At 37.5% G+C, this 20,939-nt stretch overlaps 1 protein-coding gene across 1 annotated transcript in view; it reads right to left on the bottom strand.

Moving 5' to 3' along the window:
* Positions 1–16,623, bottom strand: part of PHIP (pleckstrin homology domain interacting protein) — an 88,922-nt gene extending 72,299 nt beyond the window's left edge. The window contains exons 1-5 of the mRNA XM_010003114.1: positions 16,464–16,623; positions 16,256–16,354; positions 9,437–9,597; positions 1,792–2,013; positions 1,088–1,188 (exon numbers count right to left, since the gene is read on the bottom strand). Coding sequence (XP_010001416.1) covers positions 1,088–1,188; positions 1,792–2,013; positions 9,437–9,520 — 407 coding nt within the window. The 5' untranslated portion in view covers positions 9,521–9,597; positions 16,256–16,354; positions 16,464–16,623. The remainder of the gene's footprint in view (positions 1–1,087; positions 1,189–1,791; positions 2,014–9,436; positions 9,598–16,255; positions 16,355–16,463) is intronic.
* Between the last annotated feature and the right edge of the window lie 4,316 nt (positions 16,624–20,939).

The raw sequence follows: 20,939 nt of genomic DNA, 5'->3' as shown, positions 1-20,939 counted from the left end.
ACAGAATCATATTTTATTTAGGAGAAAAAAAAAAAAAAAGTAAAAAACACATGTGGCCTCAAAAGGTTTAAAAATATCTTGACAAGAGCTCAAACTTAAGAAACCTTAAGAAAAACAATGTGGTAGCAACTCTTCCCCTTTGCATTTTAAAATAAGCATAAAAATTCCTTTGACTACAGAATGCACCAGGCAGCAGAAGTTTAACACCCTGAGAAGCATCTTTATCTACAATACCAAAAAAGGACAGCCAAGAGAACATCAAAATAGTTAAGGTCCAGCAACTAGAGAAGTGGCAAACCTACTACAAGCCCTGTATAACCTTGGCATGCTGCAAGAGATTCTAACAGAAAATACCAACCTACTAGGAGAATACATCCGTAAGAACACATCCCAACCCCAATGCTAAAATATTAGTGGTTGTGACAACTATTTCCAACTTTGAGCTACAGGAGTTTCGTGATAAAGGAAAAGAAGGAATAAAAAGCATGTGAAAAACACTGAACAAGTTAAACTTAAAAAACTCTCTCTATTTGAGGATCCTGACATTTTTGATATTTTACACTTTGAAGGCTGAAACTTCAGACTCGGCTTCAGCCATCAATACACAGCTGCCCAAGAATTCTACCTCCTACCATCCTACAGTAATGAGCAATTATGAAAAGGTAACAGACACAGAACAATACCACATCCTAATTTATCACTAGGGACATGATCTCCTCCTAAAAAAGAAAAAAAATCTGCATTTTCAAGTATAAACTGCAATAATTTTTTCAGCATAGTTTTCATTTCATTTGGGATTAAGAGCTCCAGTTTTGACATTAAAAAATCATTAGACATTTTTTACTAAATTAACAGAGATAGAGCAAAACTGGGTAGTTACTTGCTTCACTCCACAAAATCCTCAACAGTATTTACATTATCAACTTAGTCCTTAAAAGTAAGCAAGTTACATCAGAAATAGAACACACTCAACCACACAGTGAACCAGCTAATGACAAGTTTTGCTTTAGTCAAATATGTCTCCAACATTTGTACAACATTCTTAATTACAAACAAAGAAATAGCGACAAATAAAATAGCAACTAACTTTATTTTAAGGGTGCCAGCATCCCACAGCCAAAAGCATATTGTTCCATCTGCCCCGGTTGAAGATAAGTATCTCTTTGAGCCACTGCACAGTGGAGAGAACTGGGGGAAGTGAGGGAAGAAAAAAGAAAAGGTCTTCTGTTAATCTGCTCCAGATGTGCTAGTAAATTTCTCAGGTCATTGAATTCTCACCAAAAATTGCATGTATCAAACCACACTTAAGTAAAAAAAACACCCCAATAAATTGCAATGAACACCAATGGTTTTTGGAGTCACTCTCTTCCTTCAGAAAAACCCTTGTGAGTTACTCACCAAAGCACTCTGCCCTGGGTTCTCCCTCCCCACAACACAAGTTGTACAACAGCATGCAACTCTAAACAGAAACAAACTATTCAGCAGTAACTGCAGTTTTTACTCAAAGTACTTGTGCTCATCATGACAGTCTGCAAAGGAATGACACTTATACTAGTTCAGCCCACGTGTCTCATGCAGTTTTTCTGAACAAGGATTGCATCTGGCATTTTTCAAGGGTCAGGCATTTTGACAATAAACACACCATTTCACAATGTGTATCACAGAAATTCCTTCTAATTTCACAGCTTAGTTGCCAGGCACACATTTTTACTACATGGAACAGTGGTGGTACCTTTTTCAGTCAAATGATGCATTTTATCACTCAGGTGAGTTCAGAAAGCAAAAACCTACCTGCAATGATGTTATAGAGGCACTGTGGCCCTGCAGAACTGCTAAGGGTGCACATGTTCGAAGGCACCAAACTCTGATCATTTTATCACAGCTCCCAGCAGCTATCATGGTGTTTTCGTAGTTCACTGCCATGTCAGATATTTCAGCTGCATGCCCTCTCAGGGTAGCCAACAACCTTCCATCATCTGTTGCCCAGATTTTTACAAGGCAATCATCTGATCCCTGGAAATAAGATAAAAATAATTTCAACCACACCATTAGCTGTTTTGGTGTTACAATTGACTAACACCATAAACTAAATAATAGAACTAATGGCATTTGATAAATATCCCCCTGCTACTTTTAACAGTTTTCCACACGGCATTTAAAACACAACATTAGGTTACATTAATTCTCAACAGTATAGACAAAGCCTGATGCATTTATAATACAGATCATAAATCCTAAGGCAAATGGATTTATGCACTTAAAATGCAAAAATGAATTATGAATTGCTATAGTGTTTGTAATTTTGCATTATATCCACTCATGTTCCTTATCTTACTAGTTTAATCTTCATGCCCTACCAGTCTTAGTAGTATACTTACCACAGTAAGAATGAGGTAAAGAGGCTGTATGAACAGCTATTCCATTATTAAGCTGAAGTACTATAAATCTACTTTGATATTCACAATAACAAATACTGAAATGACCATTCTTTCTCACAAACTGCAGAGGCTTCTTCCACTTACATTTAATTTACATTTTGCTGATCTTCACATATCACTGTAACAGCTTCTTGCCTATGTGCAGCAAATTCAAGGTCCTAGCAAAAACTTCAGAACTCAGCTGTTCATTTTTCATTGCATTCTTGCATCTCCTTGAACGTCTGAGTATCTCTGCATCTCACTCAACACAATGACATTTGAACATTGCACAGAGACACTGATGGAGATTTGTCATATATCTTTCCTTCATTTGCTTAGGGGCAAATAATATCTACTTTCTACAACAAAAGGTACTCATGGTACAGCTACCGGCAGTTGAGGGAAAGGGGAGCTGTCTGGACTTGAGAATAGGAGCCTTAAGAGAGACATTATCACTCTCTACAACCACCTGAAGAGAGGATGATGAAAGGTGGATATTGGTCTGTTCTTCCAAGGAACAAGCAATTGGACAAGAGGAAAAGGCCTTAAGTTGTGCCAGGGAAGGTTTAGATTGGGTATTAGGAAAAAATTATTCACTGAAAGGGTTGTCAAGCACTGGAACAAGCTGCCTAGGGAATAGGTTGAATCACCATTCCTCAAGGTATTCAAAAGACACGTAGGTATGGTGCTTAGGGACATGGTTTAGTGGTGGACTTGGCAGTGCTAGGTTAACAATTGATCACAAACCAATACAATTTATCTCCAACCAATACTGTAATTTTAAGATTTTTTTTAAAGACTGGCATTTGTGAATGTAAGCATCTAACAAGCAAAAGTCTCAAAAATATTCAGACGCTACTGATACTTTTTTCAATATTATAGATTTTGTAAACAGGTAAATGACATTTATTTCCCTTATTTACTACACTCTTAAGACTACATTCACATAAATACAGAAATCCCACACTGCCATGGGTCAATTTAGCTACTCTTCTGGATAGCTCAGTACCAGGATACTCAACATGAAAGTTCTCATGGACACAGCCACTAAGTGTGAAGAAGAGCTATGCTGCTGAAGAGCCAGGCAAATGCTCCAAGAAATGCTTTCAAAAGGAAGCCAGATACATCCTGCAGTCATTGAAATGCCCAGAAGGATTTGTAAAGTTAGGGAGGGTTGCCTTGTTTACATGAACACTGACTAGCTTACTTATATTAATGCTGATGAACAGACAATTTATTTTCCCTTATTTCCTTAATTTTTATGTAGTTACTATAAAAAAAAAAATCGATTCTCTACTTTAAAAGGTAGCTAAATTTTACTCATTACATTATCAAATTCAAAACTAGTACCTGAGAGGAGAGGAACAGCACATATGCAGTTACCCAACTTTTACACACCCAGCCTCACCTGTAGTAATACCCTGCAAAACAGGCAACTTCCTCAGGCTTACTTTTTGTTTAGAGGAAAGAAGATTCAAGGACCTCTTTAATTTACAGGTGTTTAACTGAGCTTAAATGTAGTTGTCAGCATTAATGCTTATGAAAAGGCTGGAAATCTCACTCATACTGAACAGTGTGACAGAGACACACAGTTTTATTTGTTAAAAGGAAAGAATAAAAGGGTAAATTATTAGCTCAGTCACAGAATGCTTTCGACAATCATAATACACACAGGCTAATTTCACTTATCGTTTGATTTATTCACTTCCACTAAGTTGCTGAGAAGTTGAAGAGAAGGGAAAAATAGGGGAAGAAAGCTGGTAAACAATCTCAGTAATGCACATTTCCAAATCAATTCCAAAGAACAAGTTAACACAATTCAAATGAACGAGTTACAACAGAACTAACAAACCTGCTGTTTAGAGCTTTACAAGCAATTTAGAGAAAAAAGACCTCCTTTTTTCTCTAAACTTTGCTTATAAAGTTCTAAGTAGATTCAGTTTTAATCCCTCAAAACAAACATAAAAGCATTCTACAAAGCACTCAGAATCAGGGTTTTTTCCCGCATACTACTCAATTAGTTTCCATAACTGTTCCCGTGTTTCTAGATTCAAATTTGCACTTCTATATCTAAACCTTCCAAAAGTTCCAAACTCTACACCTACAAGATGAAATTACTATCTGAAAAATATAAGCTCATTCTGTTCTACTGTTATCATGATGTAAGACTTAAGAGTATGAAGAAGCATGTGTATTCTTCATGAAAGCATAGTTGCCACCAAAAAAAAAACCAACCATGAACCAGAGGAGAAAAAAAGGGGCACAAAAGCATGTGTGCAAACTGATGCTGACAAACAGCCTGAGTGCACAAAAAGATGACCTGATGGGAGGTGTGGCATTCAGGATGTACAGTGCTTGTCTCGAACAATCCAAGAGATAAGCTTGGACTTTGGCACTCAGGATATCTGTTGTCTGTCTTGTGGCATCTGAGAGTTGAACCACATCTGCCGATGAACTAAAGAGATGTCTCAGCAACCCACCCAACCCCCTCCTGCAAGGAGTAGAACTGGGGAGTTTAGTGTGTGGGACATGCTGAGACTGGAGACAAAGGAGTTCTACAGCTGGCGCTGGGAGCAGACCATCCAGTGATAACCAGGCCTTGATATGGAAACCATCGACTTTGCAGGACAAGACAAGGAGTGCCAGTCTCAAGCTACTTCCTAGGACAGAAACTCCACTGCAAGGAACTAATCCCGTGGTGGCAATTGACTCAATCTCTTCCTTTGTAGTGGCTGGTCTCATCAATTAACCAAACAAAGACTACATAGCCCCTGGCATCATACCTGCCCCTGCTATCACAGAGAAGATCCGAAGGGTTTTTCCCTATGCAGGGAGAGAAGTGGGGGTGCAGTGGGCAAAGACTGTATAAAAATGCGGGACTCTATGGGTGCAAGGAAGCACTTCTCCACCTGGAACTACTTCCCCACCGACGACGACATCGACGACATCGCTGGACCGTGGGTGGTAACTGTGCTCTTGCTTTCTGTCCTCTAGCTCTCTGCTTTCTCCTCTCTTTCCTGTCTCTGTTTTCCTGCCTGTCCTATCCGCTCTAGGGACTTTTGTTGTGTTATTGCAATAAAAGTTTGTTGTGTGCGTGACATCTGACCTCGTTTGTATCTTAATTTCACCATTTGGGATCACCTTTATTTATTAAAATTGCCACGTACCCGAATACCGGATCGTGACAGCAGGGAATCCCAAACTTCCAAAATACTATAGTGGGTAGAAATCACTCACATGTGGATTAATCTCTTTCTCAAAGCTGTACATGCCTGAGAAGAGAATCAAGCCGTTAATATTAATTGATCATAGCCTAGAAATCTCAAACCACTGGTGCCATTTTTCTTGAAGCTGCATAAATATTAAAAAACCCCACTGTCTACAAAACTAGACATCTTACATAAAACATGCTTCAGCAGTTTTCACATTGTACAGATCAATATTATTAATAAATTACGGACTTTACAATATGCTTACAGCCTGCAATTTTACTGGATGAGCAAACAAACAAACAAACAAAGACAACAAATAAAGAAACCCAGCATTACGAGTCCCCTAAAACGCTGCTTGTAGAATACAACTGATTGAGAGCAACCTGCACAGACAACTTAAAGATGTAAAACAGTCAGCAAGAAAAGCTATTTCTGGGACCTAATGCCATCTGGAGGATCCTCAGAGGTCTATTTAACAACAACAAACCAAAGAAATATGATCAGCATAAAACCAGCCTGGTTCCTACCAGCTGCACATAGTACAGCTATAGAGGCATGTGTTGTACATCCCCATTGCAGAGAAAAATTAAGACACTGTTAACAGGTCTCTACAAGAAAAAAAGAGGGGAAAAAAAATTACTAAGATAGAAATGTAAATTATTAGCATCTTGGCAAGATAACAATATTAGAGTTCAAATAAATTAATGAGATTCTGTCTGAACTGAACAGGACAATTGACAACTCTTAAAATACTGTTGCAGTTTTACTAGCAAGGGCATTGGCTTACACCACAGCTCATATATTCAAGGTTATGTCTGCAACTGCTACAATTTATGTGACTATTAAAAAGCATTTGTCAAAAGTGAATCCTAGAACAAGTTCAGCACCAAGAGAGAACTGATGACAGCATTTCCAAGGCATGGAGTAAACCTGGTTTAATTTCCTACCATTACAGAGACTTGTGGCTGAAATGAAACTGCCAGAAAACACACAAATTAATCTTGGGTTGGAAACCTTGCACAGAGTATTACACAACAGTGTTTACTATTCCCTAGAAAAAGTATTTCAGAGCAGACAGTAAGACAAAGGTGGGGGGAAAGGAGATGGCCATCCTTCTTTACAGTCAGAAAGTTAAGTAGTGCAGGAAGCAGAAAAGAAAATGTGTTTCTATTAGGCTGCAAGGGTTCTGCATGTCACACATTTCAAGAGATCCAGAATACACAGTCTCAGAAATAATTTATTTTTTTCAGTGATGGCTGACAGGTCTTTTAGCTGTGTCTTTGCACATAAAGAGGATGCTTTAATTGCAGTTAATTAAAAAAAACAAACCCTAAATTAACAAGACAACACAGTCAGTGTATTATTTTTTTCTATATTCAGAAAAAAATTAAACAGGTAAGAGGTTGATCTCTAGAAATCTCCTGTGAAATATGTAAAAGAATGTAAATAGAAAGTCGCTGTATGACCTACTAGCTAGTAGGAAAACTGCATAGTATCCTGTCTTGCCTTTAGGCAAACTTAAGAGCATCTTTCTAGCAGAGACAAAACCTCCCAGATGAGTATGACTCAAAAATGTGCTGAGGACAATTTCTTTTCTTTTTAATTTGAAACACAACATAAACAGAACTTGAATTTAGAGGCATTCTATCCTTCAGAGGACAGGAAGAAAATGAAACGGTTATCATTCATCTACTATGACCAATTATAAATCTAAAACAACCTCTTACCCAGCTAATGTCACACTGAATACTGGATGTTGCAGAGTAATAATGTAAAGCAAGAATTATTCCCTACTGATACACATAAATTTATATGCTTGCAACAGATGTGTGGAATGAAGTTTGCCTTACTTTATATTATAAATTCCTGTTTCTAGTTACTACACTGGAGATCTCAGAAACTGTAATGGTGTAGATTGAAAAGAACTGGCATTAGTTCATTATACACACACAATTACAACAAGACAGTTCATGACTGTTTATTCAATGACTACATCACAACTGCTACAGCAATTTGCATTTCACTGGAATGCAGAATGCAGCCCTTTAGTTTTCCATTTGTCAACAACCACTTAAACATCTACAGAAAAAACCACAGTTTTACCTGAGAACACTAAGGCAAGACATTATGCCCCAGGCCCTCCAAAATGAAAATGCACCAGCTCCAATTAATTTCTATGGACACTTCATCTAATTTTAGATTGAAATAATAATGACATAAACTGGAACCTTTTTCAAGCAGTCATACCAGGACCCCAGTATATCTGTCACCATAGGACTGCCAGCAAAGCTTTGGGGTTGCAGAAGCAATATTGCCCCCTCCCATTTTACTTCAGGTTCTCCTACTTTTTTGGAAACCAATAGCTCTTACAGTCAAGAGAATTCTCTCTCTTTAATCACTTTTAAATCAGACTAGAAAACGCAAGGGAACGTGCAACAAGAAATGATGACTGCAGGTGCATTTAGAGGAAATTTAATACATCCCTGCAAGACAAAAGATTTGAGGAAAAGTGGAAAGTTTAAGGAAAATGAAGAATCAAGAGATCTTAATGAGTTTTATGCACTGCATCTAGAAAGCAGAAACAGAAGCCTTTGTTTAGAGCTGAACAGGGTGTGTTTTTTACACTTGCACACATAAAAATGTCTAATCCATTCTGCCATGTCACATGGCACCCACAACAGAGTGCCCTTTTCCTAATAGATTAATCATACATAAACTACAGGAGATAAGAATTTAATGGCTGGCTGGTGAGGAACTGAGCTTGGCAATGAAAAATAAAGAAATACAAAGAAAGTCTCTGCTATGTGTGAAGCAACAAATGAACCAACACACAGAAGTCTGTTTAAAACACTAAGTGTCCAATCCCTGCAACTACACATCCCTGTACGCAACAAAGCAAAATATATTTGGGTAAAAGGGCAAATTATATTTACAATAATTTTAGAAGTTAGGACAGTAATGAATAAAGTAAGAGAACTGAACTGTACTTCCACCCTCATTGCCAAGTTTCTGCCATGAGGTTAGAAAGGACACAATCAAGCTCCTGGATCCACAAAGTTACCAGTTACATCCAGCATTTGTGGAAAGGCAGTAATAATAACAGCAGCCAAAGTGTAGCAGACAGGCATGAAATGGTTATTTACGAGGTCTTTGGCTCTACAAAAATTGACTGCCTAACAAGAAATCCAAATTGCAGTGACATCTATCTGATTTTGTAATCTCCATTCCTCGGGAAATTTGAAATTTCAGTAGTGATTTCAGACATCCTTTTCATAATTATTTAAAAAAACACAAAAGCAACAACAACAAAAAACAGCAAAAAAATAAAGGAGATAGTTACAAACTAGGCAATAGTTACTGTTAAACTTAGCAGTCACACTTTACATTTAACAAAAGTTACAGAAAAGAGTCAAAATAATATTTTATTCCATATTGATTATCTTGTGACTTTCCAACCAAATGCAGTCGTGGTGATTCATTCTTTTACGTATGTTTTTGCTAGAGAAAACAAGTCCAAAAGAAAGAACCTGTAAAGGGCAATTCCTTTCCACAGAAAATAACCTGAGTTTTCTGACTGAACTACACAGATCAGCCAACACCATCACATCTAGCTTTAAGACATGCCTGCCAGACCTATATTAACATGCAAAATGACATGGCTATTAAAAAGCGTATTTGGAGGTAACAGCAGTAAAACATTTATCTGGTCTTAATACATAACATCAGCACACTTAGTTTCTGGAAGCAATTAGGTGGCATGCTGTTAGTACTTTATAAAAAATAAATAAATAAAGATTTTGCACTTACAGTAAATATTCGCCTGCCGGTCCGATCAAAAGTTACACAGTATACAGAAGATAAGTGTCCCAAAATTCGCTTGTGCATCTTCATGTGTTGATAGACTGCAGTAGGAACAAGGCGTTCCAGTCTGTATTTCCCATTTAGCTTTCTTGAAAACAGGGTATCCACTATTGAATGGGGAAAGAAAGAACAGACAGCACTTATATTAGGTTCCTAAACTACAAGAGTTTTCAAGAAGGGTAAATTTATTTCAATACTATACCCCTTGCTGTATGAACAGCTTACTAGGGTATCTCATTTTGCCATAGTTAGGGAAAGATACATACAAAAGCAACTTATGATCCAAACATGCAAAAAAGTACCAAACTGCAAGGCAGAGGACAAAGATGCAATACGATTTTCAACTTTAAGTGCCCAAACATGATTCTCACTTGGAAAATTCAGGACTGAGGCAGGTTCTAGGGAGGAGCACCCTCCCTCAAATTTCACAAACATAAGAACTTTCACAGAACTCTTAACTGAAGAAGGGTAAACATTCAAATCTTCTCCAAGGCAACCTGCTTTTTTTAGGCCAAAACAATCAAACATTTATCCACTACTTGCAAGACAATGGATTTTTTTAAAGAATATTGCTACCTAGTACCATTAAACAAACAAATAAGCAAAATAAAACAAAAATTTTCTTAATGTAAGATGGAAACAGTAGAGATCAGCTTCTAGCAATGCCATCAAATGCAACCATAGCCCACAAAGAGGGAAAAAAGATTAACTAGAAGATTAATTTGAAAAGTTGCTCTGTTCACAAATCAGAACTGTAAGCAGACTCTTCAGAATAAGACAACCAATTACTTCATATAGGCTTGTAATTTCATCTTAATGTCAGTAAAGCATTTGACACTGTCTCTCACAGCATCCTTGTAGATAAGCTGAGGAAAGTGTGCTCTTGATGATCAGGTAGTGAGATGGATCATGAACTGGTTGAAAGGAAGATGTCAGAGAGTTTTGGTCAATGGGACAAAATCTAGTTGGAGGTCTGTGACTAGTGGAGTCTCTCAGGGGTCTCACTGGGACTGCTGCTGTTCAGTATTTTTGTCAACGACCTGGATGAGGGAAGTGTGCCCTCAGCCAGTTTGCTGATGACACTAAACTGGGAGGAGTGGCTGACACACCAGAAGGCTGTGCTGCCATTCAGTAAGATGTGGACAGGCTGGCAAAAAGCTTGATGAAATTCAACAAGGGGAAGTGTAGAGTTTTGCATCTGCAGAAAGAACAACACCATGTCCCAGTACAGACTGGGGGCTGACCTGCTGGAGAGAAGTGTAGGAGAAAGGCACCTGGGGGTCCTGGTGGACAGGAGGATGACCATGAGCCACCAATGTGCCCTTGCAGCCAAGAAGGCCAATGGCATCCTGGGGTGTGTTAGAAAGGGTGTGGTTAGTCGGTCAAGAGAGGTTCTCCTCCCCCTCTATTCTGCATTGGTGAGGCCACATCTGGAGTATTGTGTCCAGTTCTGGGCCCCTCAGTTCAAGGACAGGGAACTGCTCGAAAGAGTCCAGCGCAGAGCCACAAAGATGATTAAGGGAGTGGAACATCTCCCTTATGAGGAAAGGCTGAGGGAGCTGGGTCTCTTTAGCTTGGAGAAAAGGAGACTGAGGGGCAATCTCATCAATGCTTACAAATATGCTAAGGGTGAGTGTCAGGAGGACATAGTCAAGCTTTTTTCAGTGCTGTCCAGTGATAGGACAAGGGGCAATGGATGCAAACTGGAACATAGGGGGTTCCACGTAAACGTCAGAAAAAACTTCTTTACTGTGAGAGTGACAGAGCACTAGGACAGGCTGCCCAGAGAGGTCGTGGAGTCTCCTTCTCTGGAGACATTCAAAATCCACCTGGACACATTCCTGTGTGATGTGCTCTGGGTGAACATGCTCTGGCAGGAGGGTTGTACTAGATGATCTTTCCAGGTCCCTTCCAACCTCTAAGATTCTGTGATTTTTGATATACATCTGAACTTATGAAAAACTTTTTTGAAGTACTTGAGATAAATTTCCAGTTTGGTTTTAGGTGTCTTATTTGTTTGGTTTTTAATTACTAAAGAAGATTAACTTGAGATAAATACCCCACCAGCCCCTCCTTATTGGTGGGAGCAAGTTCCACCATAGCACCTCTCCTCATTGACTCCTTTATCACCTGCAGAAGGAAGTTACCATCAACACATTCCAGAACCTCTGGGATTGCTTATGCCCTGCTATGTTGTCCTTCCCAACAGATACTGGGATGGCTGAAGTCTCCAATTAGGACCAGGGCTTGTGAAGATGAGGCTACTCCTGTTTGTCTATAAAGGGCCTCATCTGCCCAGTCTTCCTGGCTGGGTCACCTGTGGCAGACCCTCACTATAACATCCCCTGTCCCTGCCCTCCCTTTAATCCTGACCCGTAAGTGCTCCATCAGCTCTCCATCCATCTCAGGGCAGACCTCCATGCACTCCAGCCGGTCACTAAAGCAGAGGGCAACAACTCCCTCATCTACCCTGCCTGCCCTTCCTAAAGAGCTGTCCTTTCATTCCAAAACTCCAGCCATAGGAGTTTCTGTGAGAAAGGCACATTGTAGACCCAATGCCTGCTATGTTCAGCACCAGAACAGCCAACTGATTTTCTACAAAGTTGTTTTCCAGCCAGTCAGCCCCCAGTATCCACAGACACATGAGGTTATTCCTTTCCAAGGGCAGGACTTCTGCATTTCCCTTTGTGGGACTTCACTAGATTCCTGTAGACCCATTCCTCTAGCATGTTCAGGTCCCCCTGGATGGCAGCATGAACCAATGCAATGAATGGACTTCAATGCAATCCCACTTACTTTCACTATAGATTTCTTCAGTTTGTCTTTTGCTAAAAGTATCGTAAGACTTCTATAGTTGATTTTCTTAACAAGAAGTCATTCACTTTAACATAATTCACTTCAGACTTGAATAAACATGTGTAACAAGATGTTACTTTTACACAGATTCTTCTAAGACACGGTGATCTTTTTTTTTTTTCTTTTAATTAACAGAATAATACACAAAGTACCCTTAGGTTAGCTTTTAGACCTAAAGTACATATTTTTAAAACAGGTATCTATACCACTTTCAGAACCTTATATTCTCTTTGCAGCCAAAACAGCAGCAGCATTTAATACAAAAACTGTGAGAAAAGTGAGAAACACCTCAGAACTTCTCTTGAGGTATTCAGCAAGATCACAAAATACTGTTTTTAAAAGGCAGATGTATTCACTGGAAAGGAAAAACATTCTTTGTTGTCTGGGGTGAACAGCCAGCTTCATTCAGGTCTTCAACACATGAGTAAACCAGCTTCCCCACATCTTTGAACTCAGAGCTTTCAAAGCTCTATGTTTCAGATCTGTGCTTTTTCAGCAGTTCCTGAAAATTACTGAAATAAAGTTAATTTTCTGTTTCTGCATCCAAGAAGATGGGACCTTTAACACAACAAAGTAGCATATGACACAGCTCTTTTAGTTCTTCATTAAACAATTCAACTTTTAATAAGATATGTTGCACAAGTGATAGCAACTGAACAAATATTATTCTGACTTCAAGCTTTGTTTCTCTTTACGATGTTCTACAGATACTCTGTAGTTTTCTAGAGAGGTACAGATGCATTTTAACATTATATAAACAAGGCACCTGGCACAATATACAGAAAAATTTAATTCTGAAGAATCACAGAACCACAGAATCTTAGGGATTGGAAGAGACTTCTGAAGATCATCTAGTCCAGCCCCCTTGCCAGAGCAGGTACACCTAGAGCAGGTTGCAAAGGATGGCATCCAGGAGGGTTTTGAACGTCTCCAGAGACTGTGATTCCACAGACAGTGACTACACAACTGCTTTGGGCAGCCTTTTTCAGTGCTCTGCCACCCTCAAAGTAAACAAGTTGCTCCTCATGTTCAGACAGAACTTCCTATGTTGACGTTTGTGTGACATTACCTCTTGTCCTGCCAGTGGACACCACTGAAAAACATCATTGACTGGCCCAGTTCTCCAGACACCCACCCTGTAAGTATTTATAAGCATTGGTAAGATCCCCCCAAGTCTTCTCCAGACTAAAAACACCTAAAGCCCTCAACCTTTCCTCATAAGAGAGATGTTCTATCCCATCACCATCATAATCACACTGCTTTCCCAGGCTAGGAAATGAATGAGTATTTCTGTATGCTCAATGAAATGTAAATTAAGTTCTCCTAGACAAGAGAGAAAGACTTCAGTATCTTTTCTGTTCCTCAACAGTTAGTGAATTCTCCACCTGAAATACATACAGCCTGAAGAATAATAGGTTCCAATTTTATTTTATTTTTTTGTTAAGCAAATACATGAAATACAGCATTCCAAGGGGAAATGGAGAAGTTATTTAAGGAAAGAGAACAAAATTTTCTAGTTCAGTTAATAAAAGAAGTGTCATTCCAGTTCAGGAATTCATTGAAAGGATCAGACTTGAATAGAATAAACCAAAACAAAATGCTTTAATGGACAGCTCTGAATCAGACATCCAAAAAATCCAAATACACTTCACAGTTGAAAACATTCGGTTACCAACACTTATCCAATGTTTGGAAAAGGAAATTATTGGCAATTTAAAAAGTGGTATGTTGAAATAACTGTAATTTAGCAAATTTTCAGTGCACTGCAAAAGGTTCAATAAAAATAGCATTTATTTAGAAAGCCTAATTTATTCTTCCCTGAAATAGCCTGGAAGTTATTTTTCTTAACATTTATATCCACAATCACAGCAACTCCACAACTTTCTTTGAACTCCAGCTGACATGGGTTTCATACAACTGTCTCTCTCTTCAGTAACTATGTATCATGGAACAAGCTACAGGACAATGCAAAACAGTCCTCTTCCACTCTCATTTCTCTAACATGTTTTAAAATATATTCCCAAGCAAAGGACAAGGTAAGGCAAACACCAAAGAAACGTGAGCTACTGAAAAGCTCAGTCCTCCACTCACCTTGTAGGAATAGCTGCTAATCTAGCTCAAGATTTTCCAAGTTTACAAACTTCAAGACAAGGCACAGCAACTCACTATGGGAATTATTCCACTCAGCAACAACCATTTTTTGTCCCGCACATCCAATGCACAACATAAAAACAACTCTCTACATGACTACCAAAAACAGCAGCTCTAAGCATTACCATATTGAATGGATGCAGGTGCTACATGAACCACCACTGACCAATACACATACTAGCCGAGGAGGCTCTGAAAACTTAGCTCTAAACACCCAGCAAAACCATGCTCTCTTCCTACATATTCCAAGCACCTACAGAAATGCAATGGAAAGCATGCAACTTGTGCTTTAAAATCCAAGTGCTACCAGGACACCAAATACTTTGCCATCTGACCAAGTCAAAATTGGCTGTGCTCAACCTAAGAGCTTCTCAGCTGTAGCATGCTCCTGCTGTGAAGGGAGAGCTACAATTCTCTGGGTAAAGTGTAATGGTATGCATTTTGAGATTCGATTTTGAGTTGCTTCAACATTACAAATAATACATATAGCCCAAATTAGGTTTTCCCAATTACATTATACATATATATAATGTAGATATAAATATATTGTGTATATATATTTAATATATATTATACATATTATGTGTATATATATACATAAAAATATATATAAAACATATCTTTCTCAATTCATGGAAAAATTGCAGGCTACCAATAGCCTTCAAAAGGAATTTGGAGATCAGAAAAAAAGAAAATAGAGAAATGGAAAAGAGCAAGTTACCACAATAAATATGCCTTTGTTTTGAAAAGCACCTGGCTATGTATTTGTACATTGTTACTCAACAGCTCCTGCAATGTATCATCAGTCTTCTCTTTTTTTTGCCAAGACAAAATTCCTTGTATTGCAGCAGCAGCTGCACCTGATCAGGAACCAACCCACTGGACATTCTCATCCAACACTGCAAAACTATCTGCAACTACCATTTTGGTATAAACCACTACAGTTTTGAAATCATCCACACTGTCCTCAATCTTCCCACCTGGACATCAGCAGAGGAAAATGAAAAAACAACTCATTTTGCACATTTGCCTACCCATGACAAAAGAAATATGGTGCTCCTTAAAAGGAATATCCTAAAATACCACATCTTGATAATTCTAGCAATTAAAAAAGTATTATCTTCTTGTTAAGAGATTGACAGTTAATAAGTATGTTTTAGTGACAACATGAGAGTTTAAAAATAATAATTAAAAATGAAAACAATACCCCTGACCTTCAGCTTTTCAGTTTTTTCAATGGTACAGACAGCACACACATTCTTCATTATATAGCTGAGCAAACTAAAGCGCAGCTACAAAATTACTGAATGGACCAGAGACCAGAAAGAATACCTTTAACAAGACACTCAAATCTTTCCAAAGAAAGCTATTATGAATTGACATAACTTATTCTCCCCAACAGTGGGTGCAGGTCATGCCGTCCTGTTTTAAGCTGTTCTACAGTACTAATTATTTATTTACCAACAGCATTATTACATAAGAAGGGTTTTATTTGCATGTATCCACTGTCTTTATTTTATTTAATTTCATACTTCAAAGACAAAATTAGCTTCAGAGCAGAACTTGCATATGCATCTAGGATACCCATCTTCTCCCCATATACAAGCAGTAAATATGACAACAAACCTCTTCATAAAAATACTACTGAAGGTAAGGTATATGACACAAACAAGGACAATAATAGACAGAACTACTACTTTGCTCTTAAGTCACTCTGGGAGATATTCAATGGCAATACCAGAAAAAAAACTGACTTACCTATACTAGGTGGACTGCCATAATTTACAGGGGACTCTGGAGGCCTCCCACAATGTAGTGCAGCAAGAGCAGATCCCTTCCATACAACATGTTTGCAACCTGTTTTAAAGAATTAAACAAAAAAGGTAGTCAAGTGTTTTTTTGTGAGAAAATGCAGAAAAGGCATGAAATATCAAGAACTCTTTAAATTCCCAGGAAATGTTCATACTTTTGTTTGTACGAAGCAAAGACTGTCTGCCAGCCCCTAGTAACGTCTGCACTCCAGGGACACTTTGGGGAATTTCTTGCTCTAGAAGTGGTCCAAGTCGATGGCATATTTGAAGCAAGTGATCAGGTGCCAAGTGTCTGTAGTATTTCACCTAGTGTATGAAAGAGCAAACAAAATGTTTGATAAAGAACAGAATTTTTTGAAGAATTACTGGGTTTTTTTTTTCCAGATTGTTACACAAATTCCTAAGAAAACTGTGGTGTTACCAAGTGTTTTAAAAATTACCTTCGGGTATGATAATTCATTCCAGCTGGTCCTAATTAATTATTCTTTCCAGCACATATGACTTTGTACAGAGAACTGTTGGTATTTACTACTTTCTGACTTAAAGGCACAGTGGTCATAAACTAATAAGCTCTTTTATAATCACAGTGAAAAATGAAAAGTATATATTCAATATTACATTTAAAGAGTGATCTGGTCGATATAAGTTGCTGTAAGATGAAGAAGAGACAAAGACTGTAAGGACAGCAACATTTACAGAATTTCTGCAAGTCTCCAAAGCTGTATTAGTTATTTGGTGTATGTGAGAAGACAATGCAAAAACATTCTCTCTCAACTCACAGAAGTTACAAGACACCATCTAAACTCCAAGACTGGATTTTTTTTTTTTCCTCTAATCTGAAGCTTTTAAACTAGAATGCTGGCATAAGTAATTCAACCTTAAAATTGGTATACATGGTTCTCTATTAGGCTACAAAGATGACCAGCTTTGCAGCTGCAGAGTACCAAAACAAGCTTCTACTACGACAGCAGTGGATCTTCTCACCACTTGATTATAACAATGTTGAACTGGTATTAAAGACTGCCCAGAGAAAACTAGCTCATTCTTTTCAACTACTATCATTCTAGATGAGAAGACCATCTTACATAACAAGAAAAAAAATGCTTCAGAATGTATGTGACAACAGTAAAATCCTGTTAACACAAAGCTTTCAGTTAAGTAATAGTATTTTTTCAACGCATAAGCTATTGTCAGCTCAGACTATAACAAAGACAACTTAAAAGAAATAAAAGTTAAGAGGGAGGATAGAAACTCAGTTTTATTCAATTATTGTATAGGATTTGGCATGCAGTAGTCTTATCCTCCTTTTCCAACCTGAAATATGTCTTCACAGATTTACTTTGCAGAAAAAAAAAAAAAAAAAAAAAAAGTATTCCAGTAAAAGCTTGTGATGTTTCTGTAACTCGGTAACTAGAGAGCCCTGACTGACATTTTAGGCAGAACAATGCTTCTGTATTACACCCAGTTAACAGGAATATACCTCACTCATTTATCAGCTGTGCTCCTATCTTGCTGATGCACTGCAATTGCTTCATGTATTCTAGCAACTTGTTAACATAAACAGTGCTGGTGTCTGAAACAAAGGCTCTGGAAAAGTCTTGCTTGCACCAGTAATTCCCAACAACAATGCAAAGTTCAGCTGAAGGAGGAAAAGCTTCTTCTGCTGCTCCTATTGTGGTTTAACCCTCTCAGCCCTACACTCACTCATTCACTACCCCACAGTGGGATGAAGGAGAAAATCAGAAGAGAAAGGGAGGAAAACTTTGTTGTGTTGAGATAAGGACAGTTTAATACGTCATGCAAAAGCTGCACAGCAACCAAAGCAAATCAAGAAATTCATTCATCACTTCCCATCAGCAGGCAAATGTTTAGCTGTTTCCAGTAAAGCTGGGCTTTCCTTCTGTGAATTACATTACACTAACGGAAGGCCTTAAAAGCTGTTTGAATCTTACTGCATAAATTACTTACAAAATTCACGTAACTTAAAAAAGTAAAAGACTTTTCTTTTAAAAAGTGTTGTGGTTTTTTTTTTTACAAAGTTACAGTTGATTGTACAGATTAGTTCAATTAAAATTACATTCAATGTCATCAAACAGGTACTCTGCTACAAGAGTGGCAAAAAACAAACCACTACATTCAGAATTAGCTATTTTGATTTTCTTATCAGTAACATGCAAATAAAACTTGTTTTTTTCTACTTCAAGGAGGACTTGCAATCCAAATACACAGCTGAGTGCCCTAAAATCAGAATAGCAGCAAAGACAAACCCACATACAGTTTCTGCCATCAACGGCCCTGATCCATTTCCTTAGCCTTTGTTCTCCTTCACTTCTATCAAAAGGAGCAGAAAAACTTAACAAATGCTGTCTTTTTCGTCGTTCTGTCTGAAACCAGACTTCATGTCTGCAGAATGTGAACTTGTGTCTCAAAGATTAATAATTAGTGATTTTTCTGTTTAACCACAAGTATTAGAACTACATTTGCAATACAGCTGCCATTTTATCCTGCTCAAGACCCTTTGGTTTTACACACACTCAGCAAGTGCATAAAATCTAAAGTAAATTGATTTTGACACATTCCAAAACTACAGCGAGTTGACATCTTGAGTCATCTTTCTCATGATTTGCCATAACCCATGTGTTCACTTAATTTTAGCAGAAACTAGGCAGGCTCAATTCCTCATGCAGTTTTTAAAGCAAATGTTTTGAACAGAGGGACCTATTGGTATTATTCTTGATCATACCTATTAAAGAGCTTAATATATACCTTACACCCACACCATAGTCTCTCTTTATTTAAGTCTATTTGTGTGAAAACATCTACTTAAGCCAAGTCATGCAGTAGTTTTGTGATGCTTCTGCATACCATTTGTTTGAATAATGATCATTCACTACTAAGCAAAATTCAAACCAGCTTATTAACAAATTGATTTCACATTACTAAGTGAGCTGTTTATAAACTATTCCATGACTATGCACAGTCAATGTCTGGTGCTCATTTTCCTAGACAAGACTGAAGCACACAAAATAAACTTTCAAAAACAAAAAGTAAGCTTCCTTTCATTGTAAAATCTGTTAGGGAAAAACCTTCTTGTTTCCTTATAGGTTTTATTAGGATTTCTTCCCCTTTTTCTCCTTCTATAAAGAAGTAAATGGTGGAAATCAATTTATTAAAAACTAAAGGCTATGAAGTAAGTTTTCTCCAGGTGAAGTACTTTCTTCTCCATCCGAAAAAAAACAAACAGTGATTTTCTCTTAATATAAATATAGTTCCAGTTGAAAGGGACCTACAATAATCATGATCTAGTCCAACGACCTGACCACTTCAGGGCTAACCAAAAGTTAAAGCATGTTATTAAGGGCATTATATCCAAATGCCTCCTAAACACTGACAGGCTTGAGGCATCAACCATGTATGCAGGAAGCCTTTGCTAGTGCCAACTTCTATGCATGACTATAAGCATTACAGTAAAAGTCACAAATGAAAAACCTAACAGAAATTCACCTTAGTCCTGATTCCTCTCTTTTGAAGAAAAAAATAAAAATAAAAAAAAAGAAAAGCAGAAAAGAGAACCACAGTATGGTAGCAATAACTCAAGAAAGAACAATATAATTAAGTTTATTTAATATATTAAATGACAAAGAGTGGCTTGAAAACTTAAATGATTTGGATTGTTTTAAGGTGCAGCCTACCAGTAGACAATTCTTACATTGACAAACTGTGAAAAGAAACTAGAACCAACACAAAATATACCTACCACCATCTGTCCTCCTCTTAAATAATAACAGGGGGAAAAAAAAATAAAAAAATAAACAACAAACAAAAGACCCCACAAAACAGAAAAAAAAATCCACCTCCCCTGTCAGGAGTACTTTCAAGTCACATTTAAGTGAAAAAAAAAAATATTTATTTTTTTTTTTAAAGGATGCTTTACACACATTATCCGAAACAGGAAAGCTTATTACAACAGAATAATGGAAATTTATCTTGATATCAATGTCTGATTCCAAGAGAAAAAAGTAGAAGTAAAAACAAACAATGGATATACAAGTATTTAAAATTCATATAGCTCTAAATGAAAAGTGAAAACTGGACTCTACAAACAGGGATTTTAAAATTTTAAGCCAAAATTATCATGTCAAACAGTATATAAACAGCACAGTGCCAATCCCACCTAGCTGAAATTCTAGCTGGTTTCTTTCCTCCTCCTTAGGCTTTCTGCAATATGTAATTCTGCTCTTTTCTTCTAAAAGAAATGCACAGGAGATATGCTTTTATAATAATAATGCACTCTCTTTTTGTTCAAATAGAATTCTCACATAAGACAATAACATTTTTTAAACATTGCTGTAATGAAAATAAAAACTGTGTTAGAAAGTACAAAATTTTCCAACCTTAAGCATAAAAAGTATTTTCTAGAAGGTAAGAAGCAGCATTAGTCTCCACCTCACCCTTTACCTACTGCCCCAACTTTACTTATTCCAAGCAAACAGCATGGGAATACAGAAAATGCAGCTACACAGCTATTTGAACTAACATTCAAGTCTTTATTACCTTTGAAATACATCTAAGTGCTTTTATTTTTATTCTGCATGACTCTGCAGAATAACTCGGCATCAGAATCACAATAA

The sequence above is a fragment of the Chaetura pelagica genome, unplaced genomic scaffold, assembly GCF_000747805.2.
Source record: "Chaetura pelagica isolate M959 unplaced genomic scaffold, ChaPel_1.0 scaffold170, whole genome shotgun sequence".
Lineage (NCBI taxonomy): Eukaryota > Metazoa > Chordata > Aves > Apodiformes > Apodidae > Chaetura > Chaetura pelagica.
This window is presented reverse-complemented; position numbering and strand designations above follow the sequence as displayed.